We start from the raw sequence: 27,284 nt of genomic DNA, 5'->3' as shown, positions 1-27,284 counted from the left end.
TGTCTCACTCTAGTTTTGTAGTTTATTAGGCAGACAGGATTTAAATGAGATAGCAGTAAACACAAAAGAATACATAGCATAATGTTCACGTTCGTATTATTCTTACGGTGAAGAGAATACTGCATGTGATTCACGATTCACAAAAGTTCCTATTAGCAATCACCTCTTGTCACAGGTAGGAAAAAATTCAGAACGTAGAGTTGCCTATATTGGCCTTCATCCCAAACAGTCTTGCCAGTCGGATTTTCGTAGTAGACTTTTAGTGATGACTGCAAATACAGAGTGTGTTGTTGTCTTCAGTCTGTAGACTGCTTTGATGCAGCTCTCCATGCTTTTCTATCCTGTACAATGCAGAGTAGCAACACAACGAATGAAAATAACTTGGAAATTAAACGCTGAAATTTAAAACAAAATTTTATTAGGTTTGTTATACATCTTACACGTAATGTTTAAAATATCGGTCATGGTTCTGAATCACTATCACTCGATTCTCTGTTGCTCATTTCTTCATACAGAGCATCGTCCTCCATACCATCTAGTGTATTGGATATCGAAAAAATTTTAAATGCTTGTTGCACTGTCTGATTTGGAACACACTTTCATGCATCATAAATCAGTTGGCACACTTGCGACAAACTTGCGCATTTTACACGTCCTGTTGGTGTCAGTTGTCTGTCCCTTTTCAAAAGCCGGTCTGTGTGCATGCGTTTAAGCGTGTCCTTAAATGGTTTATTCAAACAGACGTCAAGTTGTTGTAGAATTGACGCCATCCCACCTGGAGTTACTGCCAAGTCCATTTTACTTTCCTCTAATTCTCATTTTATTGCAGGTGTTGTATTGCCTGCATACACATCTAATACCAACAGACTGCGTAAACCAAGCATTGCGCCAGGACAAAGGTTCCACACACGCCTAATCCATTCCAGCACCATGTCCTCCGAAAACCACCCAGTTTCGTTTGCTTGTACAATTACAATTTTTGGAAACACTTCTGATTTCTGTAAATGCTTTCGCTTGGAAACTATGAATGGAGGTAATTTATGTCCGTCTGCTGTGCAAGCAAGCATGGCGGACATCTGATGTTAACCCCCCCCCCCCCCCCCCTCCGATGTAAGAACACTTAAGTCTTTCTTTCGTTTGGCGTCAACCATATAATTTGATGGCATGTCAAAAAATACGGGAGTTTGGTCAGCATTTCCTATCTGACCAAGAAGGTATTGCTTTTCTGTGTGCCGACTAATTATGAAGCGCTGAAATTCCACAAGTTTTACTTCATAATTTTTCAGCAGCTTCTGTGCAACTGAAGTTTGCCTCCAAAGTGAAAAACCCCAGCGCTTCATAAACAGATCAATCCAGCTGCAATTAGCCTTAAAATTTTAGATTTTTTGTTCTCTAGCAGTTTCATGTATCTTAATTTTAAAAATTTTCGGTGTTCACAGGAATTTCTGACGCTGTTCCTTCACAAGTTCATTTAAAATCACTTCTAGTGCATGATTTTGACCACACTTTGGCCCACTAAATGATTTCCAGCTACTTGAACATTCAAATAATTTGTGTGTCTGCAGTTGCCATTGCCTGACATTGCTCTCATCAATCCCCTACCGCAGACCTGCAGCACGATTAGAACTTTGCTCCGCATAAGAAATAACTCGCCTCTTGAATTTGGCACTATAATGAAAGCGCTTCATTATGGTTAACTGATGCCGGCACGCACGTGACAAAATTCCACGAAGCAATAGGTGCCGCTATGTGAAATCTTATGAGCCCCAGCGTATCTACTCGTGCAACAATTCTAAAGCCTTGTGCATTGTTGGTATTTTTGTGTAAAGAAATTTAATTTTGTTGTTACGAATATTTGAAAGGCTGCTACATTCGAAGATGAACAATACGGAATTTCTGACTACTTCGTTGGATAATGTATGAAAATGCAGTGGTTGAAACTCGGGGCGGAGAAAAAGAGCTCGTCTTGTACCTTTTTTTTAAATTTACTTATTTGTGCAGAGGTTTTTGCGCCACTGTTTATCTTTGTCCCTGCAAAGCATGCCTGTGTAGCGCTACATATATTCAACAGAAGAAGTTAGTTGTGGTGGCACCTACCAACATTTTTCGGAACTTCGCTTACTTTACACTCTATTCTAAGCTGCAGGCAGTTTTTTGGATTGCAAAAACCAGAAAAAAAGTGCGGCTTAGATTTGAGTAAATACAGTAGGTATAACATGAAATCTTACATTGCACCACCCACGAGATGGTTTTGATGCTAATGTTTTGGTTAAATCATCCTGCTGAACAACAGAACCAAAATGCGTAAGATTACATCACGTAGGTCATTCTTGCAGACAACTGCCTTTGTGTGTAAGTTGTAAGGAACACCTACTTCTACATTGTTGGTTTGCCCAGTATTTAAAAAGGAAAGAAGATACAGGAATATGAAGCAATGTCATGTCCTAGGAGGTGGGGGAGATACAATCTTTAAGACAAAAAAGGAGACACCACAAAGGAATTACCGTATTTACTCGAATCTAAGCCGCACCTGAAAAATGAGCCTCGAAATAAAGGGGGGGGGGGGGGGGGGGGGGGAATTCCCAAATCTAAGCCGCACCTGAAATTTTAGCCTCGAAATTCAAGGGGAGAGAAAAGTTTTAGGCCGAACCTCCAAATCAAAACAAAGTTGGTCCATTGTAATATGAGACACAATTTAGGTCGAATGAATGACGATACAGCTACAGTAGTTTGGTTCGAGTTGTAAGCTTAGCAGTTAAGCTTTACCAGGTAGCCATTGCTATGCGTCAGGCGCTCCGTCCGTATTTATACGGATACCCTTCCTTTTTCACGTGCTTCGTCTGGTTTCAATCGATTGCTTATTTTGCTTTGATCTGATAAGTGCCGTTTTCTATGTTATAGGTGTTTACGTCAGTCACTCTAAGCTGAAAATGCATTACTATACTGTGTCATGCATTGTTTGTCGCATTCTGATAGTGCGTGTTTACGGCCTGTTGCTGCTCGCGGCATGGCTTGCTTTTGTGCGCGCTACCGCCGCCTACAATTAAAAAAAGAGAGGAATCGTCTCATTAGGCAAGAGACTGCTATTTGTTGTTACTTACACTGCTGCTTTCTTTGATAATGATCAACAAGAACCAAATAATAGACTGCGTATGATAGAACATGTTCTGAACGAGAGTTTGGCGAAAATTTTTCTCCGTTTGAAAATCTTTGCAGCCGCTTCTTTAGTACATCAAATTCTGCACAGAAATTAGTCATCTTAGATTTAAAAATCTAGTCAGTTGCCGTGCTTCATTTCTGACTGTATCACTATTAGGCATAAGAGTAATACGTATATGAACATGACACGGTACGTATATTCTTCCGCGTTTGCTGTTGTCTCACGCTAGTTTCGTAGTTTATTGGGCAGACAGTATTTAAATGAGATAGAAGCAAACACGAAAGAATACATGGCATAATGTTTATATTCGTATTATTCTTATGGTGAAGAGAATACTGCATGTGATTCACATTTCATAAAGTTCCTATTAGCAACCATCTCTTCTCACAGGTAGGAGAAAATTCAGAATGTAGAGTTGGCCATATTGACAAAAATCCCAGTCTTGCCAGTCGGATTTTCATAGTACATTGAAATTCTGCTACATTCGAAGATGAACAATACGGAATTTGTATTTACTTCGTTGGATAATTTATGAAAATGCAGTGGTCGAAACTCGGGCGGAGAAAAAAAGCTCGTCTTCCAATTTTTTTTAAATTTTATTTACTGACGCAGAGGTTTTGGCGCCAGTATTTATCTTTGTGCCTACAAAGGATGCCTGTGTAGCGCTACATATATTCGACGGCAGAAGTTTGTTATGGCGGCACCTACCTACATTTTTCAGAACTTCCGCTTGCTTCACACTCGATTCTAAGCCGCAGGCGGTTTTTTGGATTACAAAAACGGGAAAAAAAAGTGCGGCTTAGATTCGAGTAAATACGGTATCTGAATGGGGTGGAAATTGGTAGATCTGATGTACATGTACAGATAAACAAAAGATTAAAATTTAAGGAAAGTTTAATGATTTATTCATGAGAAAGAGCTTCATAAATGGAGCAAGTCAATAACGTGTTGGTCCACCTCTGGCCCTTATGCAAGCAGTTATTCTTCTTGGCACTGACAGGTAGAGTTGTTGGCTGTCCTTCTGCGAGATATCGTGTCAGATTCTGTCCAATTGGCTTGTCAGATCATCGGAATCCTGAACTAGTTGTAGGGCCCTGCCCATAATGCTCTGACCATTCTCAATCTGTGAGAGATCTGGTGATTTTGCTTGGCAGAGTAGGGTTTGGTAAGCATGAAGACAACAAGTAAAAACTCTCGCCGTGAGCAGACAGGCATTATCTTGTTGAAATGTAAGCCCAGGATGGCTCGCCATGAAGGACAATGAAACGGGGCCTAGAATATTGTTGACGTACCACTGTGCTTTAAGGGTACTGTGAATGACAATAGGATGGGTCCTGGTGTGAAAAGAAATGGCACCAAGACCATCACTCCTGGTTGTCAGGCTGTGTAGCTGGTGACAGTCACGTTGGTATCACAAGAATATCTGCGTCGTCTCCAGATACACCTTCTCGGGTCATTGGTGCTCAGTTCAAAGTGGGACTCACCACTGAAGACAATTCTACCCCAGTCAGTGAGATTCCAGGCTGATTGTGCCAGCCATCACTGCATACGTGCTTATTATGCTCTGGTATCGATGTGTCCCCTGTTTTTTGTTATCTGTGCTATGAAATTTTGCAGCAGCATCACACATACACCCATTGACAGTCAAAGTTTACAATTCTGCGTTTTCAGTCGATATCTTTATGAATATCAGTTTGTGACAAATTTGCATTATTCCTTTGTGTGTGGTTTTTAAGTATATGAACGCATGCATCTAGTCAACATGGTGTCAAATTATGCAAAAGTTGCATCTGTGGCTCCACTTAGCTCAGCCTTTAACACTAATCCCACCTGTAAATCAAGACCGTGCAAACAAAACAAAACGAATTGTGCAAGAGAGATCTTACTCCACAGCTTCTTCCACAGTCAAATATTAGGCAGTGGCTAAAAAAGGCGAAGACTTTGACCTGAAGAAATGTTAAATTTTCTTCTTACCTGGGCCTACAACCAGAAAAAATTCATGGTGGAAAACAACAACCAGAGAAACAGAAGTGAGAAGACAAGAAAACTGCAAGGCAAAGAAATAATTGAATAGAACTGTTCTTGACAGCAGAAGAATCTATGGAAACTACGCCAACCACACGTGAGGCCTTAAAATATCCTGTAGATCAACAGATATCACCCTTACCTTTGCTGGCCTTGCCGACAGCTTCACTGCGATTTTACTGTGGAATTTGAATGGCAACTGTCATCACCTGGAAGAATTTTGTCAATGGCTAAGATATGTATTGCATTTCAGAATCTTTAAAGATTGCCTTCCTACTTCTAGAGGGCATAGCGTATATGGTAAAAACAAAATAAAAGGGAACAGGTAGCTGGTGTTCACACACTAGTTAACTCACACTTTGAGTGAATATATACCCATAAACATTGCACTCAAAGCAATAACCATTGGAACACCGGTGAGTGTAATTATGACAACCTGTAATATCTAAATTCTCATTATCAAAGAATTTTATACAAAGATGGAAGAACTAATTGAACAGCAAATACCGCCTTTCACTTTATTGGGAGATTTTAAGGCTCACTATCATGTATGGGGCAGCAGGATAACAACTAGTAAGGGGCAACTGCTAGAAAGACTCTTCTCACTCATACCCTTATCTTTGCCTAATAAATTCGGGAGCCCCAGCACATTTCAGCACCACTATGACTCCTATTGTCCAGTAGATAGCACAGTCTGCAATACTATCCTCACACCTATGACCCAGTGGGGGCGGCGAAATGTGCCTATTGTCAACTTAGACTTGAAGTAAAAGAAATGCACAGTGAAAAATCTCACTGAATCAGGTGTTGCTGCATTTATTACTGTTGCTGAATGCTGACAAATGATTTTTGACAATTGTTACCAGCATCACTGCTTTCACTGGTTGATTTCTAATTATTTATTTTTGCTGTGCTGAGCTGATTTGCAGTAAAAAGATGTCTCATTTTCATCTTCACCAAACATGGGGCAGCTGCCTGTTTTGTTTTTAAACTTTAGGAAATAAGTCTCTTTTTTTCACCTGGTTTGATCTTTATGAACTATATCAGAGATCATCCATTGTTTCATTGGCTGTAATTTTAAACAAATATTACTGTAAACATTTTCTTTCACCATATAGTTCAGCAAATTAAGAAAGCCTTATTCAGTTCCTCTAGCTCTGTCAGTGCAGTCGTATATTAACTAGTGCAACAAGCCTCTGCCTCCACACACACCTCACCTCCCCTCTCACCACCCGACCCTTCTGCTGTCACTGCCATCATCAGTTTTCATTGAAAAGGAAAGGTAAAAATTCACTTTTTATAGACGTGTCAACCCATGAACTAATGAGTCAGTGAGACAATTGGTACTACTCACTTCTAGTAGACTTTTCCTATAGAATGATGAAGCAATTTTTACTGCATTGCAAGTGCTGCCTAAAACTCCTTTTCAGGAAAGAAAACTAATTATCCACATTGAGGATAGATTTCTTCTAGAAAATATGCTTCCTTTGCACCAATCCTCTCTCTGATGATACTTGCTTCACCAAAACACTGCACCGCCATTAAAAATGAACATAGTTAAAATGCATGCACTGATCTTACTGTTTGTAAATCTCATGATTGTTCAGCTCCTTACCTCTGAACTGACAAAAATTGGAAAACTGTAGGCTGCCACTTTTGTCTGGCCACACAATAGTTGCAGTAGTAATAATAAAACTGTATAAGCTCTACAGCAGTGTTGTATCCATTACAAATCATTGTTGTGTTGTCTTACCAGTTAGTTCATTTGTTTTTTTGATGTGAACGATGAAGTAGTTTCTGGGCCTTTGCTGGAACTACCTACAACTCAAAGAAGTCGTTTTTGTGAAATACAGGGTTATTATAAATGAAGAGATTTGACAGATTTTCTGTAGCTGTAGTTGTATTATTTGACATTTTGTCACAGGGCTTTGCACACACATAGAAAAACTCAGAAAGGTTTTTCTTACATACTGAAAGTGCTCCATATGTGGCCCCAGATGGTTCTGCAGTTGACAATAAAGTTCTTTCCACATTCAGCACATCATGTCTGTATCAGTCAGTTAAAAAAAAAACTGTTGATGCAACGTCGCACTTCTGATAGGTTTCTTGTTAGAGAAGACATAAACATTGAATCTTTCACATAACCACAAACAAAAAAATCGCATGGGGTTAGTTTGGGAGAGCATGAAGGCCATGACATGAATTGATCAACCCCAGTGTGGCCAGTCCACTGGTTTCCCAATTCCCTGTTTAAGAATTCATGAACATCATGATGGAAGTGGTTTCGAGTACCATCCTGTTGGTATATGGAGTCCACACGGGCAGTCTCCATCTTGTGACATGAGCCAGTTTTGCAGCATGTCCAGATACACGCATCCTGTGCAACGGTCTATTTACAGAAGAAAAAGGAACTGTAAACTTTCAACCGTGAAACTGCACAGAACATGTTAGCTTTTTGTGAATCTTGAATGTACTGTATGATGGCATGGGAATTTTCTGTCCTGCAGATTCACGTGTTTATTCAATGTGCCATTCACAAAAAAAAATGTTGCTTCATCACTGAAGATGAATTTCACACAAAACCCTTGCTCTTCTATAAGCTGTTGCAACTGTGCCAAAAATTCAAAGTATCTGACTTTGTCATAAAAAAATCAATTTTTGACAAAATAATTTAATTGTATAAATAAATAATCTACTCACAAAGAAGCAGAAAAACATACACATAAAAGAGGGTTGTGATTAGGTAAGTTTTTGGAGTAAATGGCTCCTTATTCAGGAGGAAGCGTTGAAGGAAAAGGAAGAGGGGTGAAGTAAAAGGACTGGAGAGATCTAGGAAAAGTGATAGATTTCGGGAAGAAATCTACCCCTTATCCATCCAATTAAATTATTTTGACTTTGTCATCAGGAATCTGGGCTTGTACCAATCACAAGCGTTAAGGGTTCAGCTTCAGTCATTTCCTTAAGACCTTCCAGTCAGTTAGTTTTGGTATGTTCAGATCTGTACATGCTCAGTTTATTGACTTCTGTGAACCACCTGCAAAACTCACCGACATGCAGTCAGCCGTTTATTCACTCACTGCAGACCAACATGTTGATTTCCCATGCAGTGAAATCCTGAAGCTCTAAGCTGCTCGCACAATTTGAATGGAGTAGGCTGTTGGCGGATCTTTGTTGAAGTTCATTCTGAAGTGTCATTGCAGTTTTACAGCAGACTGACATGAATGCATTTCAAGCACAACATATGCTTCCTCTGCACTGTCACCATCTTGCCTAACTGCTCACTGCTGTACTCTCATGACAAAACTCTGAACTCTGAAGTGCAGCTGAAACAATACAAAACTTCCTGAGTTTTTCTGTATGTGTACTGAGTTTAATGACAGTATGTCAGTGTAGCTACAGTGAATTTATGAAATCACTTCAATCATTTATAATAACCTCGAGCTTAAGAACATACATCTCAGTTTTTCTGTCATAGATGTGTGATAGTAGGCACAAAGTGTGTGTGAAATGAGTATACTATGTGAGGCAGATTCCCCCCCCCCCCCCCCCCCCTTAAGAGGATAATGATGGTAGCCCTGAACTTGGACCATTGTTGTAGTAAGAATTCATGCATTTTTAGCACTGATAGAAAATTTTTGAATCACTAATGCTATGGATTCCTTTTTTGTAACTCTACTACTCACAGATGCTAGGAGAAAATGTTTAAAACTTGCTACTTTGAGGGCAGTCTGGCTCCAATGATTTGATTGGAACCCTGGTGTGTAAGGAGATTTTCTTATTTTGTGTAATGAACTATCAGAATATGCTATTTCAGAAGAGTCTCTTCTTGCCATCACGAATTAGCTTTGTAAACTCTCATAGGGAGGTAGCACAGTGGTTAGCACACTGTACTATTATTCAATAGGTTGACTGTTCAAATCCCCGTCCAGCCGTACAGGTTTAGATTAGGTTTTCTGTGATCTCTCCAAATGAGGCAAGTGGCCCAGTGATAGTTCCAAAAAGGATACAACCAATTTCCTTTTGTAATCCGAGATTGTGCGTGGTCGCTCGTGACCTCGCTATGGACGGAATGTTAAACTCTAATTTTCCTGCCTGAGATTCTCCTTTGTAAACCAAGTACACAGCAGTATATAAATGTAGAAGGTCTAAAAATTTATGTAATAATAATTAATGAAAATAAAAGTTCATATAATATATCTAAAAACAAAGATGATGTGACTTACCAAACAAAAGCGCTGGCAGGTCGATAGACACACAAACATACACACAAAATTCAAGCTTTCGCAACAAACTGTTGCCTCATCAGGAAAGAGGTGTTGCGAAAGCTTGAATTTTGTGTGTATGTTTGTGTTTGTTTGTGTGTCTATCGACCTGCCAGCGCTTTCGTTTGGCAAGTCACATCATCTTTGTTTTTAGATATATTTTTCCCATGTGGAATGTTTCCCTCTATTATATTAATATCATTAATTTGAACCCAACAATTACGTTTGTTATTGTCACTGTTGCATTTAGAAATCTTTCCTGTCATCTTATTTTCTCTTTGTGTTTTTGCCAGTAGTTTCACTTTGTATTCACCTTCTCCTTTTTACCGTAATCTGCTATACAATTTTATCCCGCCTATATATACTCAGTAATACGTAACCCACTTCCAAACCATAACAAAAAAAAATTTTTTGCCGCTATCAGCACTACTGCTGCTATAAAATCCACCGTTTCTAGTTCACAAACAGTTCCTTTCACCTTTTAAACAACCATTTCGGCTATTTCTAATAACTTTCGCTTTATTTCCATTTCCGTTTTTCCCACATCACTGATAATTTTTAGCCACTTCCCACAGGTTTTAACGTCATTATTTCTTCGTCAGACAATTGTTAGCCTTATTTTCATAATCTGGTCTTTCCCTCTCTTTCCCTCTTTCCTGATGAGGCAACAGTTTGTTGCGAAAGCTTGAATTTTGTGTGTGTGTTTGTGTTTGTTTGTGTGTCTATCGACCTGCCAGCGATTTCGTTTGGTAAATCACATCATCTTTGTTTTTAGATATATTTTTCCCATGTGGAATGTTTCCCTCTATTATATTAGTTCATATAATAACATTTATGAAAAATTGTGTAACATACTCTCATGGGAAGTATTTAGTGTTTTTTCATATAAACTTAGCAGCAGCAAATAACAGGTTGCTAGAAATAAATATTGTTTGTTAATTAATATAATAGAAGTTCACATTCCTTTTACCAGTATCTACAAGTGATTGAAAGTGAAATATCTGAAACCTTATCTAAAAAAGTAAGTTGTCTTTCAGTGAAAATTTCAAAGCTTAAAGGCCATTGGGGGGTGGGGGTGCCTTGCAGTTGTTTGCTTGAGTCAAAATTTTGAATTGATTGTTTCTTTGATGTTTGCAATAAGTTAAGGATGGAATCTAGACTTCCACAAAGATGACCAAGTGGAGCCATTTCCCTCAATATGTGTCACTTTGTTACTGAGTATAAAATTCTGAATGTTAAAGCATTAAGAACGAGATCTAAGTATATCTTTAGTTGTTACAAAACAGAGAGGAAGAGAGAGCAGGCGCTTTAGAGATAAAGGATTGACAATGGATAAGCTTTAATTTGCATACAAAATAAAATTCTAATAATGCCTTCTTTACTGACAGTGAGCACATTATTACCTCAGAAATACACACAGAAAGGATATGATGCTATTCATTAGTATGATCTGCATAGGAAATTTCAGTTCACCTTAAAACAGGATTAATGGTGAATTGATTATGTGTTTTTTCATTGTTATTTCTCATTGTTTTACAGCTAATTGCACACCAGTAGTTGTGTTAATTAGAGCACAGCTCAGTGAAAAACAGAAAAGGAATAGCAGGTGCAGCACTGCACTGATGAAGATCACAAACCATTTGAGAGAAATCAGTACACCAGAAACTGGAAACAAGGTATTTGTATTGCACTGATCCAAAGTTTGTCATAGTAAATAACCTTACTGAGTAAATAACTGTCTGAACAGTCACCATCAAAACACAATGAAAGTGGCTGTTTTGATAGTTTGGTTGAATAATAAGTTGCCAAATGTTTGCATAATCAATTATGCTATACCTGAAAGAAACAGTTGCAATAGGTTATTTCAGTTTCGTCATGGCTGGCAGGGAATGTTATCTACTCATGGCGTCTTGTTTCAACTTAGGACTTTCAGTACTCTCTGATTGTTCTTGCCGTATTGAATCTCCTATCTCTATTTACTCCCTGTTTTCTCTCCATAACAGTGCCCTAAAAGATTGTTTTTCTTGTATAGTCCTTCTGCAAATATATCCCTTTGATCTTCCAACTTTCAGTCTTCCCTTCTGTGCTTACAAGGGTATGTATCCAGGGGAGGGATGAACTGTTTGAAACCATATATACAGTGGAGCAGGTTAGGGTCACATATCACATCCTGCAGCCATTCACACAGGTGTGGCCACAGTTATGAGTAAGTAAGTAAAAAAAAAACAAAAAAATTTTGTGGTACATTGCATCTATGATTAACCACTGATTTTCAAAATGACATCATAGCCTAGCAGTTAAGTTATCTGTCTGCTATGCCTAAGGTTTAGGTCAGTGCCATTGGGTGCAGTCTCTTTGTACTAAAAATCTTCACCAATAGGATTGTGTTATTTTTATTTAATTTAGCTTGTATATAATTTTCTTTATTTCTAATCCTTTTCCGTATCAATTTAATCATTATGTTAACTTTTTTCTCTGCTCTTATTTTTCTTCCTTTAACCTTTTCATTTATCTCGTGTGATCTTTGAACAACTTCCCTAAAATTACTTAGATTTAGTTTCTTACTTTCATTATTTTTTATTTTCATCCATGTTAATACAATCATTATATTTGTTAACCATTTTACTTGAGTTTTGTTTAATTTAGAAAACCTTTCATTTAAATCATCTTTGCTCATGGTGAGAGAACTTTTTTTTTTTTTAAATTTTTACAACAGTTGCCATACAAAAATATGTACATTGTACCCTTCCCAATATTTTCTGCTCATATTTCACTGCAGCAGTTCAGTTTGCGACTGTTCGACAGGCTCACAGATGGTTAACAGAGAGAACACGTTTGATTTCAAAATGGGTCTGTGTTGTATGATTGAAAATTTGTGTCGTTGCTTTATGAAAATTAAAGTTCCTCAAACTTCGGTGGAGAAAATATTGCATTACTATTAATAGTAGTACCTCTTATGACTTGTAACAAAAAATTTTCACACCATCCAGTCAGTACAGGTAGGTTATATTGTCTTTTGTTTTTAATCATTAGATCAGTATTTTTAAACATTTAAATATTACTATACTTAAATAATAATTATTGAAATAATGTTGAGAGATTCCAAATGAAAAAAGAATGAAAGGAAGAAAAAATTAGAGCAAGCAAAAAGTTAATACAAAAATTAGTGCGTTATTTGAAAGCATTAGGAATGGACAAGATTAAATTTAACCAATTAATTGAATAAAAATAATGATCAGGCATTTCATTGAAAACAGCGCATCTGACCCCACAACTTTCAGCATACCTGCTACATAACTTAACTGCTACACTATGATTAATGGAAAATCTCATATAAAGATGTGAAACAAATACTAACAAAGAGATAGAGGGGCTGGCCAGTACTTACCTCAGCTCAGTACAGCCGATAGATACACAAAACAGAACAGAAAATTTACGTTCCTAGCTTTCGGAACAAATGTTCCTTCATCAGGAAGGAGAGAGGGGAAAGAAAAGGAAGAAGGGAAAGTGGATTCAGTTACTCACAACCCAGGTTATGAAGCAACAGGGAAAGGAAAACAGGGAGGGTAGCAAGGATGGAGGCATGGTTGTCAGGGGGAAGCCAAAGAAAGTTCTTTGGCTTTCCCCTACCAAGCAACAAACCTAGGAACCAACACAACTGGATACAGATCACAAGTATACACAACATTTATTACCAGATACCCAGAATTACAGAAATCTGTAATTATTGACACTTGTTCAATTACCCGAAAGTTCCTAAATGCAATGTAACATATACCATACAGTTAAAAGGTAGTCACACTTGATCAAGGTCCGCGTCACCTTCCATTTTTAACCAGACATAATGTCTGAGACAAGAAAGAAATAATAATAATAATAACTTCTTTAGCCAGAAGTTTGAGATAAAATAGCAAATTTATGGCTAAAGTAGTTCACCTCAACACATTCACATCTAACTAAATTATTTAACAGTTACATTGCAGACCCATACACATTCCCTGATACACTTACACATGGAATAACTTATCTGAAACCTAAAGATCAAGCAGACACAGCAAACCCAGCAAAATATCGCCCCACAACATGCCTACCAACAATATACAAAATATTAACTTCAGTCATTACACAGAAATTAATGACGCATACAACACAGAACAAAATTATAAATGAAGAACAAAAAGACTGTTGCAAAGGAGCACGAGGATGTAAAGAGCAACTGATAATAGATGCAGAGGTGACATATCAAGCTAAAACTAAACAAAGGTCGCTACACTACGCATACATTGATTACCAAAAAGCTTTTGATAGTGTACCCCACTCATGGTTACTACAAATATTGGAAATATACAAAGTAGATCCTAAATTGATACAGTCCCTAAACATAGCAATGAAAAATTGGAAAACCACACTTAATATCCAAACAAATTCAAATAATATCACATCACAGCCAATACAGATTAAGCGTGGAATATACCAAGGAGACTCATTAAGTCCTCTCTGGTTATGCCTTGCTCTGAACCCACTATCCAACATGCTAAACAATACAAATTATGGGTACCATATTACTGGAACATACCAACACAAAATCACACATTTGCTGTACATGGATGATCTAAAACTACTGGCAGCAACAAATCAACAACTCAACCAATTACTGAAGATAACTGAAGTATTCAGCAATGATATAAATACGGCTTTTGGAACAGACAAATGTAAGAAAAATAGTACAGTCAAGGGAAAAACACTAAACAAGAAGATTACATATTGGATAACCACAGCGACTGCATATAAGCGATGGAAAAAACAGATGCCTATAAATATCTAGGATACAGACAAAAAATAGGAAAAGATAATACAAATATTAAAGAAGAACTAAAAGAAAAATATAGACAAAGACTAACAAAAATACTGAAAACAGAACTGACAGCAAGAAACAAGACAACAGCTATAAATACTAATGCTATACCAATAATGACCTACTCGTTTGGAGTAGTGAAATGGAGTAACACAGACCTAGAAGCACTCAATATACTTACACAATAACAATGCCACAAATATAGAATACATCACATACATTAAACAACAGAAAGATTCCCATTAAGCAGAAAGGAAGGAGGAAGGGGATTTATCGACATAAAAAACCTAAATTATGGACAGGTAGACAATTTAAGAAAATTCTTTATAGAACGAGCAGAAACTAGCAAAATACACAAAGCAATCACTCATGTAAATACATCGGCTACACCATTGCAATTTCATAACCACTTCTACAACCCTTTAGATCACATAACATCAACAGATACGAAGAAAGTAAATTGGAAAAAGAAAACACTACATGGCAAGCACCCGTATCATCTAACACAGCCACACATCGATCAAGCCCCCCTGCGGGTCCGGGGATTAGAATAGGCCCGAGGTATTCCTGCCTGTCGTAAGAGGCGACTAAAAGGAGTCCATCCCCCTCACGGGGGTAGTTAGCGCCTGCGTCCGGAGACGGACGGTTTCACGACCTATAATCGTGGTCTTTTTGGTTTTTCACTTCTCGTTTCTTCCTTCCTTTTGTTGGTTCCTTTCTTTGCTCTTCTCCACTTCACTGTCTTCCTTACTCTTTCCCTTGACTTCTCCTTGCCTTCTCATTGCCTTTTTCTCCTTGCCTTCTCATTGCCTTCTTCTCCTTGCCTTCTCATTGCCTTCTCCTTGCCTTTTCATTGCCTCCTTCTCCTTGCCTTTTCATTGCCTCCTTCTCCTTGCTTTCTCATTGCCTCCTTCTCCTTGCTTTCTCATTGCCTTCTTCTCCTTGCCTTCTCTGGTCTCCGCCTCGGCGTTTGAGACAGTCTGTCCTCTTTCTCCCTCTCTCTTCTTTTTCCTCTACTTCCTTCCTCCCTGTGCGTGTCTGAAGGCCGACCCACGCGTTCGCACGCGTAGCCGGTGACGGGGTAACGCGTAAGTCCCCGCCCTGGGTAGACATGTAAGGCACGCGCGTACCCCCTGGTAAAGGCCAGGCCCGGGGAGGGGTGATTGCCTGAGCTGATACCTTCTGACCATGCCGATTGGTCCCTCCGTCTGTTTCTCGGGAGGTGTGACCTGAGGTGTAAACATTCACCTAAGGCGGGAGTGCCCTCTGAGAGGGTCCCCACAAGGAAGGAGCGCGCCATCGGAGACGCTGGCAATCATGGGGGATTCCTCCGCAATGGATTCTACTCCATCTCTTTCGACTTCGACCCAAAAACGGAAACGTGACCAGCCTACAGTGACAAAAGTACTACCGCCTGCCCCACAGTTCCTCGTAGTTTCTCGATCTGAGGACGGAAAGGATTTTTCCTCTGTCAACCCTTTCGTTATTCAGAAGGGCGTAGATGCCATAGCCGGATCTGTCAAATCTTGTACCAGGTTGCGTAACGGCACCTTATTACTAGAAACTGAGAGTGCCTTTCAGGCACAAAAACTGCTTCGGGCCACCCTCCTGTACACGTTCCCTGTCCGGGTGGAGGCCCACCGAACTTTGAATTCGTCTCGAGGTGTAGTCTATAGTAGCTCTCTCGACGGATTGACTGACGAGGAGCTTCAATCTTTCCTCGCTGAGCAGGGCGTGACGGCTGTCCATCGGGTCATGAAAAAGGTCAACAATGACCTTATACCGACCCGGACACTTTTCTTAACCTTCGATAGTGTTAAGCTGCCATCGCGCATCAAGGCGGGCTACGAGGTTATTTCTGTTCGCCCCTATGTCCCGACACCTACGCGCTGCTACCAGTGTCAGCGTTTCAATCACACTCGACAGTCTTGCTCCAATGCGGCTAAATGTGTCACTTGTGGCAGGGATGCCCATGAGGGTGACTGTCCACCTCCGTCTCCTCGTTGTGTGAACTGTCAGGGTGACCATGCCGCATCCTCCCGCGACTGTCCTGTCTATAAGGAAGAACGCTGTATTCAGGAAATTCGAGTCAAAGAGAAAGTGTCCACCTCGGCTGCTCGCAAGCTATTGGCTAGTAGGAAGCCCACGCTGCTCCCAGCGGGGAAATACAGCACTGTCCTCGCCTCTCCTCGGACTACCCGGGAGGTAGCAACCCAGACATGCGATCTGACCTTCAGCACCACGGTCGTCCGTTCGGCCAGTGCTAAGATCGCGCGGTCGACGTCTCCTCTTCCTCCCATCACCCCACAGACACCAGCCACTTCCTCAGCTTCTGCTCAGTCGAAGACCCCGAAGTCAGATGCACGGGCCTTCAAGAAGGAACCATCCCGTGCAGACTTCCTCCGTCCCTCGACCTCCCAGCCTTCGACCGGTACTTCCACCAAACGTCCTTCTAAAAAGGCGCATAGGAAGCACAGTTCTCCTTCTCCGCCGCGGCGCCTTTCTTCTCCTGCGCCACCCAGCGGTTGCCGCCCCAGGCCGTCATCCGTTTCGCCTGGCCGCACCGCTGGTAGCCGAACATCTGGCCGTTCACCGGCGGAGGAAGCTCCCCCTCCCGGCCATCCTCCCGAGATGGCCGATGACCCTATAGACCCCATGGACGATGACTGTCCGCCTCCTGCTAGCGGCGGCAGTGCTCGCTCGAAGCCAGGCCCTAAGCGGCCTTCGAGGTGACCCCTTCTCTCATCTTCCTTTTCTTACGATGGCACTTATTAACTGGAATATTCGCAGCATTCGCTCCAACCGAGAGGACTTGAAGTTGCTGCTCCGCTTGCATCGTCCGCTCGTCGTAGCCCTCCAGGAAACGAAGCTACGCCCATGCGATCAAATTGCCTTGGCACACTACACCTCTGTGCGTTTTGACCTACCCCCTGTGGTAGGTATCCCAGCTCATGGAGGGGTTATGTTGCTGGTCCGGGATGATATTTACTACGATCCCATCACGTTGCACACCGGCCTGCAGGCAGTTGCCATCCGCATTACTCTCCCCACTTTTACGTTTTCCTTTTGTACCGTTTACGCTCCATCGTCATCTGCCGTTACCAGGGCAGACATGACGCAACTTATTGCTCAGCTACCTGCACCATTTTTGTTAACAGGAGACTTCAATGCCCACCATCCTCTTTGGGGCTCTCCCGCATCCTGCCCGAGGGGCTCCTTGTTAGCAGACCTTTTCAACCAGCTCAATCTTGTCTGCCTCAATACTGGCGCCCCTACTTTTCTTTCGGACACATCTCATACCTATTCCCATTTAGACCTCTCTATATGTACTCCCCAACTTGCACGCCGGTTTGAGTGGTATGCACTTGCTGATACATATTCGAGCGACCACTTCCCATGTGTTATCCATCTCCTGCAGCATACTCCCTCTCCGTGCTCCTCTCGTTGGACCATCTCCAAGGCAGACTGGGGGCTCTTCTCTTCCAGGGCGACCTTTCTGGATCAAACCTTCACAAGCTGCGATCGTCAGGTCGCACACCTCACGGAAGTCATTCTCGCTGCTGCTGAATATTCCATCCCTCACCCTACTTCTTCTCCTCGTCGCGTACCGGTCCCCTGGTGGACCGCAGCATGTAGAGACGCTTTACGTGCTCGTCGACGTGCTTTACACACCTTTAAACGCCACCCTACAGTGGCGAATTGTATTAATTATAAACGATTACGTGCTCAGTGTCGTCGTATTATTAAAGAAAGCAAGAAAGCCAGCTGGGCTGCTTTCACAAGCACCTTCAACAGTTCTACTCCTTCTTCTGTTGTCTGGGGTAGCCTGCGCCGGCTATCTGGCACTAAGGTCCACTCCCCAGTTTCTGGCTTGAAGGTCGCGAATGAAGTCCTTGTGGCCCCTGAGGCTGTCTCCAATGCCTTCGGCCGCTTTTTCGCCGAGGTTTCGAGCTCCGCTCATTACCACCCTGCCTTCCTCCCCCGCAAACAGGCAGAGGAGGCTAGGCCACCTGACTTCCGCTCCTCGAATCGTGAAAGTTATAATGCCCCATTCACCATGCGGGAACTCGAAACCGCACTTGGCCGATCACGGTCCTCCGCTCCAGGGCCTGATTCTATTCATATTCAGATGCTGAAGAACCTTTCTCCTGCGGGTAAAGGTTTTCTTCTTCGTACATACAATCGCATCTGGATTGAGGGACATGTTCCCGCATGCTGGCGCGAGTCTATTGTTGTCCCGATTCCTAAGCCGGGGAAGGACAAGCACTTGCCTTCCAGTTATCGACCTATCTCGCTTACCAGCTGTGTCTGTAAAGTGATGGAGCGAATGGTTAACTCTCGATTGGTTTGGCTGCTCGAGTCTCGACGCCTACTTACCAATGTACAATGTGGATTTCGCAGGCGCCGCTCTGCTGTTGACCATCTGGTTACCTTGTCGACCTTCATTATGAATAACTTCTTGCGGAAGCGCCCGACCGCGGCTGTGTTCTTTGATTTGGAGAAAGCTTACGACACCTGTTGGAGGGCGGGCATTCTCCGCACCATGCATACATGGGGCTTTCGCGGTCGCCTCCCTCTTTTTATTCGTTCCTTTTTAATAGATCGACAGTTTCGGGTACGTGTGGGTTCTGTCCTGTCCGACACCTTTCGCCAGGAGAATGGGGTGCCACAGGGCTCAGTTTTGAGCGTCGCTCTCTTCGCCATCGCGATCAATCCAATAATGGATTGCCTCCCAGCTGATGTATCAGGCTCCCTTTTCGTGGACGATTTTACCATCTATTGCAGCGCGCAGTGTACACGTGTCCTGGAGCGCTGTCTTCAGCGTTCTCTTGACCGTCTTTACTCCTGGAGTGTCGCCAATGGCTTCCGTTTTTCTGCCGAGAAGACGGTCTGTATTAACTTCTGGCGCTACAAAGAGTTTCTCCCACCGTCCTTACGACTCGGTCCCGTTGCTCTCCCACTCGTGGAGACAATCAAATTTTTAGGCCTTACCTTTGACAGGAAACTTAGCTGGTCTCCACATGTGTCATATTTGGCCGCCCGTTGTACCCGTTCTTTAAATGTCCTCCGTGTTCTCAGTGGTATGTCGTGGGGAGCGGATCGAACCGTCCTACTTCGTCTATATCGGTCGATCGTCCGCTCCAAGCTGGATTATGGGAGCTTCGTATACTCCTCTGCACGGCCATCCATCTTACGCCGCCTCAACTCCATACAACATCGGAGTTTACGACTTGCGATCGGAGCATTTTATACCAGTCCCGTAGAGAGTCTTCATGCTGACGCTGGCGAATTGCCACTCACCTACAGGCGCGATATACTGCTTTGTCGGTATGCCTGTCGGCTACTGTCAATGCCCGACCATCCGTCTTATCGTTCCTTTTTTGACGACTCTCTTGACCTTCAATACGGGTTGTACGTCTCTGCCTTGCTACCCCCTGGAGTTCGCTTTCGTCGCCTCCTTCAACACCTTCATTTTTCACTCCCTGCAACCTTTCGAGTGGGCGAGAGCCGCACGCCACCTTGGCTCCAGGCTCAGGTCCGCGTTCACCTCGACCTCAGCTCGCTCCCAAAAGAGGTCACCCCCGGTTCGGTCTACCACTCCCGTTTTTTGGAACTTCGTTCGAAGTTCAACAACATGACTTTCATTTATACAGATGGCTCTAAGACCAATGACGGGGTCGGGTGTTCCTTTATTGTTGGGGCACAAAGTTTCCAATACCGGCTCCATGGCCATTGTTCGGTCTTTACAGCTGAGCTCTTTGCCCTCTACCAGGCTGTTCTTTACATCTGCCGCCACCGACATTCTGCTTATGTCATCTGCTCAGATTCCCTGAGCGCCATCCAGAGCCTCAGTGATCCGTACCCGGTTCACCCTTTCGTACACCGGATCCAACGCTCTCTTCAGCAGCTGGTGGACGTCGGTACGCCGGTTAGCTTTATGTGGGTTCCTGGCCATGTCGGTATCCCTGGGAACGAAGCTGCAGATGCCGCGGCCAAGGCTGCGGTCCTCCAGCCTCGGACAGCTTCTTGTTGTGTCCCTTCGTCCGATTTTAGCAGGGTCATTTGTCGGCGCGTTGTGTCGCTGTGGCATGCCGATTGGGCTGCACTTACCGACAACAAGCTTCGGGCCTTAAAACCTCTTCCCGTGGCTTGGACGTCCTCCTCACGCCCTTCTCGGCGGGAGGAGGTCGTTTTAGCAAGGTTAAGAATTGGACACTGCCGGTTCAGCCATCGCCATCTGCTGACGGCGGCGCCGGCGCCGTTCTGCCCATGTGGGCACTTGCTGACGGTTAGACACATTTTAATGTCCTGTCCAGATCTTAACACACTGCGCCTCGATCTTAACCTGCCTAATACTTTAGATGCCATTTTAGCGGATGACCCACGAGCAGCTGCTCGTGTTCTTTGTTTTATCAATTTGACAAACCTTGCTAAGGACATTTGATGATGTTTTTTAATCCTATGCCTGTCAGTCTGTCTTTTATTGTGTTTTCCCTTTTCGTTGTTGTTGTCAACTTGTGCCTCGCGGTGCATTCTTAGAGTAGTCAGGGCGCTAATGACCATTGAAGTTGTGCGCCCGAAAACCAAAAAAAAAAAAAAAAAAAAAAAAAAAACATCGATCAAGACGCATCCAACACATAGCTAAGAAAAGGCAATATATACAGTGAGATGGAAGCATTAATGATTGCAATACAGGATCAAACAATAAACACCAGATATTACAGCAGGCATATTATTAAAGATCCCAATACCACAACAGATAAATGCAGACTTTGCAAACAACAAATAGAAATAGTAGGTCACATCACAAGCGGATGTACAATACTAGCAAACACAGAATACCCCAGAAGACATGACAATGTAGCAAAAATAATACATCAACAACTTGCCATACAACATAAACTAATAAAACAACACGTTCCCACATACAAGTATGCACCACAAAATGTACTGGAGAATGATGAATACAAATTATCCTGGAACAGAACCATTATAATAGATAAAACAACACCACAAAACAAACCTGACATTATACTCACCAATAAAAAGAAGAAATTAGCACAACTAATCGAAATATCCATACCCAATACAACAAATATACAGAAGAAAACAGGAGAAAAAATTGAAAAATACATCCAACAGCTGAGGAAGTCAAGGACATGTGGCATCAGGATAAAGTTGACATTATACCAATTACACTATCAACTACAGGAGTCATACCACACAATATCCACCAGTACATCAACGCAATACAGCTACATCCAAACATATATGTACAACTACAGAAATCTGTAATTATTGATACATGTTCAATTACCCGAAAGTTCCTAAATGCAATGTAACATATACCGTACAGTTAAAAGGAAGTCGCACTTGATCAAGGTCCGCGTCACTTTCCATTTTTAACCAGACATAACGTCTGAGAAAGGAAATAAATAATAATAATAATAATAACAATAATAATGTTAAATAATAATATAATTATTAGACCTGCTCCAGGATGATCCCTCTTTGATTTTGTGTTGCCATTTCTGTACTTCCTTACCATAAATCCTATTCTTCCTGCCGCTGCACTACATTAATACCCACTATATCTAACTTCAACCTACCAAGTTTTAAAGTTTGTAACCCAGCTAACTGATTAAAGGATCTAACATTTCATGCTCTGAACTGCGAGCCTGACCTTGATCTGCGCTCAAACGGTACTTTGTGTCATGTTGAAATGTGTCACAGTTTTTTTTTTTAATTACGTGTAGTTAACATCATATAAAACTTTTGTGCATAATTTTAACTTGAAAGTTCCCAAAAATGTATGGAATCAATTTTTGACCTTGGTTGCTTTTTTCTAGGAAAATAAAACAAAAAAACGAGTCGAGGCCTTCCATGTCAGCACTAGCATGGTGACTATCACAAAAAGTTCTACTGTCACCTCAGCAAAGAGCCATAATTCAGTCATAGAGTTCACAGAATGTTGATCTGTGATGTTCCATATGTCTGGGTAAGATTACCCATGAATATGGGCCCTTCAGGAGAGGTTAGGTGACAGAAAAATTCAAAGAAATAGTGGGGTAAGGGCAGAGGGTGAAAAAATGCCATGGAAGAAAAAACCCATACAGCAGTCAGGACAGGTTGTAAGGGCAGTACCAAACCTGCTTGCTATCTGCGACATATCATACAAGGGTAGGGTTATGTTAGTAGCAGGTATCCTGCAGCTCAATACCTTCGTCATTGCCTCTGCTTTCAAAAATCTGTCAGTTCAAATTGAAGTGGCAGGGCCATGAACTAGTGTGAGGGATCCCTACTGTTGTTATGTATTACCACGTCAGTGGCACAGCGATAGGCCTTAGGTTGGCTGTGCTCCTACTTCTTTGTTGCCCCATCTAGGCTATGCCAAGTAGTGGTTGGGTTCTGCCAGCATGGCTCACCCTCCGTGTGAGACGGCACCTCAGTTGATTGTTCGATGTGCTGAAGGATGCTGCTGTGGATTTTGTCAGTCTCGTCTTGCTACCTCTGCTGGATGTTGACCACAGTGCAACAGTTGTGGCAGCCATCATCATCATCTTCTTCATTGGCCTGATTGGTTAGGTGGTGAAGGCGAAGGCTGGTGTCTCCTGCTAGGTTATGCCCTCCCCTCCCCTCCCCTTGATTCCATTCCGAGGATGGGGCAGTGGCAGGGGCAGGCTCTTCTGATTGTGCATGCAGGTTATGTCAAAGTGCTCCATGTAGTTGTCATAACTGATGGCAGGTCTCCTCCATCTCTGCAGCTAAGACTGAGAGTGCTGCATTCCCAGCTGCTGCCATGACAGTTTTGAAGGCCGCAGTTGCCATGCCAATGGCATCATGCACTATGACATGCATCTCATCGTTCCTGCGCTGCATCTTCTGAGGCTTTGGCAAAGTTTCCCGCACTCTCCTGCTTAACACCAATTCTTAATTGTGCCGTGCTGGCTTTGGATTTGCCAGACAGTGCAACTTACAGGCTGAGGCTGCCATCCTACTTTTGGTCCGGTTGCAGCCTGTGAAAATCCGATAGTCTTACATGTTGGCAACATGAGGCCAATCACAGTGGGTGCATGTCAGCATTTCTTCTCAGCACCTTTCGGAAGTGCAACTGTCATGCTCATCAGAGAATTTCACACACCTTCTAGCATTAAAGCAATGCTTTGCCATGTGGCGTTCACCCAGGCACCTGAAGCACTGGGGCTTAGCGTCAAGGCTCGAGGGGAAGCCTAGGAGCTTTCACAGCTCAGATATTCTGTCAGAGTCAACTGTCATTTGCACAGAAATGATTAACAGCAACGGCCTCTCCTTATTTGTTAGTGTTGAAGATTACATAAATTACAATGCTTTTATTTTGTTAAATATGTGTAACAGTTTCTGTGTTGCTACATAATTTCTCTTTCTTCAAAGTTCTCAGTTGTTCATGTTGTGTAACTTTTTTATTGGCATTGTGACACAGCAGTACACTTATTTTTCAGTGATCTTGCCCTGTTTTTACAGCAACATGATGTAAGCTATATTAGAGCAGCAGCAGTGTATTTATTGTAATTCTCTATCACATTGTGAAATATAATCATATATAGTTTGTCTTAGTGTGATAAAGCTTAAAACACTTATCTACATGTTGACAAATCTTGCACTTTTTGCAGTCAATGCAGGATCCTCCGCAATATCCTCTGTCGTAACAGACCTTACATCTTCTACACAGTGCTGCTTTCTTGTCAGCTGGGGATATTTTTGTGGGAAAATGTCCCCAGTGCCTTTCTTGTAGTCTTCATGGGTTTGTTCCTTGGCTTGGGCATCTGTGAATCCTGTAATCAGGAAGTCTGATATTTTTCAGAATTCGTTCTGCCAGGTTAAGATGAAAATCTGTGAACCTCGTTCTTTTACTGGAGTTCATCATATACCGTACTGTACTTGCATTGATGCTATGTGTTGGTTGTGTGCAGCAACTCCGCCCATTCCTTTCGTATAATTGTTGATACACTTAAGTTTCCGCTTAGTCTCCCTATTTTTTTGCTGTGCTTTCATAATCAGGTCGATCTTGAATGGTTGACAGGGTGTGAACTGGGTTTTTGTCAATCCAGTTCACAGCGAGAAGTTTTTGCCGATGCAAAAGCCAGTTCGCCTTTTTTCAGCTTTGAGTTCTTGAACTGTGGTGGCATGTTCTTCCTGTTTGGTCTTACAGTTCCAACTGTTTAGGTCTTCCTCTTCAATAGCTTTAGAAACAAGTTGGGAGAACTATACCAATTGTCCATGTATATTGTTCTCTATTCATCCAATAAAACCTCACACACATTCGTAACAACTCTCTCACTTGGTAAGGTTTTGGATACTTTTTCTGCCTCAAGACCTGCGTAAATTTTAAAATTGTAACAGTATCCATTGTTAGCTGAGCATACGTCATATATTTTCAAACCAAATCTTGCTCTCTTTGAAGGGTTGTATTGGACACATGATAATCTGCCTATGAGCTTCATCAGACTCTCATTATTACCAACATTTTTTCCAGGCATGTACATCCTCTAAAATATGTCAAGAAGACGAGTAATAACTGGTCTGATCTTCCTCAGTTTATCATGCTGCATAACTTCAGAATCAGTAGCAAAACAAAGATACCTTGAGACAGCCTTGAATATCCAAAAACACATGGTTTTACTGAAAATAAGAGTCTGAATTATTTTTCACTTTTACCAATTATCTTGTACAGAAGGTTTCTTTCTTTGAGACGTAAGTATGCAGAGTGCAGAGTAGGCCTTCATCTCATATACTGTCACAGGAAAGCAGTGTGCTACGTCAACCATTCTCCTCCGTTCCACATGTACAGTTGCTCCTGCACATGTTTCAGCGGCAAATAACAAATAATTTGTATTCCTTGACCACCGACTCGCAGAACTTAAGTGCCAAAAGCTGCGTAGTTACGTGCAAGTGTGATGGGTTTTGGCCTAGGGATCTGCAAATAGTAACGTCTATCTTGCCCTCAGAGCTGCTCGTGGTAATGTAAGGGTTATTGCAAACATTATCCCAGTTCCACTCATCAGTAACTGTCGATGTACCCGTTGCCGGCTTCGCTACAGCGACTCAATTGTGGAGGGAAAAATTTTCCTTGTCAATACAACCACTGGTGTCACTTGCTACTGAGTCTGTGCTGTCACTGTTTCCATAATCTATTTCAGCATCAGAATCACTCAAATCACTTTCTTCAAGAAATAGACATACTCTTTCGGTTTGGATTTCGTATGAATCGGCCATGTTAGCTACTGAATCTACAAGAACATGCCAACTTTGCGTCATAATAATTAGCCGCAATTGAGCATTTCCGGTCGATTCAAAGGCGGACTCAGCTGCTGCCATATATTAACATGCCACCTAAACTAAGCACAACTAAATGTGATTACACAGTGAAGGATGTACCCTTCATTGTATGTAAATGCGCGAGAGCATGATGATGGGTATACCCATCATTGTATGCCATGGGTTAAGCAGCATATTCATTAGGTCTTTTATATGTCTGACTGCAGTGATGTATGTGCATACTTCCAAAAGGCCAAACATGTGGGGCGCGCGGGATTAGCCAAGCGGTCTAGGGCACTGCAGTCAAATACTGTGCGGCTGGTCCTGGTGGAGGTTTGAGTCCTCCCTCGGGCATGGGTGTGTGCGCTTGTCCTTAGGATAATTTAGGTTAAGTAGTGTGTCAGCTTAGGGACTGATGACCTTAGCAGTTAAGTCCCATAAGATTTCACATACATCTGAACATCAAACATGTGGCAGTACTATGTCATCCTCCACAGAGGGCGCGTTGGACTTAGGGGGACGGATCATGGGAATGGGTGTGAGCGCTACTGGTTGTGTTGCACTTATACCTAATTACAATGAATGTGGCCATGTTCTTTGTACAAATTTCTGCTTTGGTGGTCCTCCATTTATTCTCATGATGGTGTGTGTGTGTGTGTGTGTGTGTGTGTGTGTGTGTGTGTGTGTGTGTGTGTGTGTGTGTGTGTGTGCGTGTGTAGTCTTGCGACAAACTTGGGAAAACTTTCTTAGGCAAGCATATGTGGAGGAGACTGTAATTGCATGCAGTGCTGTGAGTGGTGAAATGTCAGTTGGTGGTGATCCCAAGCCCAGACAACCTTCCACATCAACAGATCATGATCATGTCGAGAGAGTTTGTGCTGTGATTTGTGGAAATAGTCATTTAATTGTTCGAGAAGTTGCTAACAAATCCTAATGCACATGAGGGATTCTGTGCACGGAAGAAGCCTGAATTGTGGGAAAAGCAGGACTTGGTTATAGCATCTCGACATTGCACTAGCGCACACCTCACTCTTAGTAAACAGTTATCTAGCAAAAGATCACATTCCTGAAACTTCCTGGCAGATTAAAACTGTGTGCTGGACCGAGACTCGAACTCAGGACCTTTGCCTTTCGCGGGCAAGTGCTCTACCATCTGAGCTACCCAAGCATGACTCATGCCTCATCCTCACAGCTTTACTTCTGCCAGTACCTTGTCTCCTACCTTCCAAACTTTACGGAAGCTCTCCTGCGAACCTTGCAGAAGTTTCATATCAGCGCACACTCCGCTGCAGAGTGAAAGTCTCGTTCTGGAAACATCCCCCAGGCTGTGTCTAAGCCATGTCTCCGCCGATATCCTTTCTTTTAGGAGTGCTAGTTCCACAAGGTTCTCAGGAGAGCTTCTGTGAAGCGAGCGCACACCCGTCCCTCCCCCCCTTGGGGGGGGGGGGGGTCGCACACACGCACACGCACACACACGTGTACACACGTGTCCATCCGCACATGCACGGACACAAGCAGACAAATGTCTGCTTGTGTCTGTGTATGTGCGGATGGATGTGTGCGTGTGTATGGGAGGGGGGGGGGGGGGGGGGCAGGGAAATGTTCAGGTTAAAAATTGAGACTAGAGATTCACTACAGTAAGCGGGTTCTAATGGATGTAGTTTGCAGTAGTATTACAGAGATGAAG

General features: G+C 42.3%; 1 protein-coding gene across 1 annotated transcript in view; it reads left to right on the top strand.

Moving 5' to 3' along the window:
* Positions 1-27,284, top strand: part of LOC124789735 (disks large-associated protein 5-like) — a 200,698-nt gene that overhangs the window by 109,582 nt on the left and 63,832 nt on the right. Inside the window, exon 8 of the mRNA XM_047257186.1 lies at positions 10,987-11,123. Within this exon, the coding sequence (XP_047113142.1) occupies positions 10,987-11,123 (137 nt within the window). The remainder of the gene's footprint in view (positions 1-10,986; positions 11,124-27,284) is intronic.

The sequence above is a fragment of the Schistocerca piceifrons genome, chromosome 3 (genome assembly GCF_021461385.2).
Source record: "Schistocerca piceifrons isolate TAMUIC-IGC-003096 chromosome 3, iqSchPice1.1, whole genome shotgun sequence".
In the NCBI taxonomy this organism is placed as follows: Eukaryota; Metazoa; Arthropoda; class Insecta; order Orthoptera; family Acrididae; genus Schistocerca; species Schistocerca piceifrons.
The sequence above is the reverse complement of the archived record's forward strand: the minus strand, read 5'-3'. Positions and strand labels throughout refer to the sequence as shown.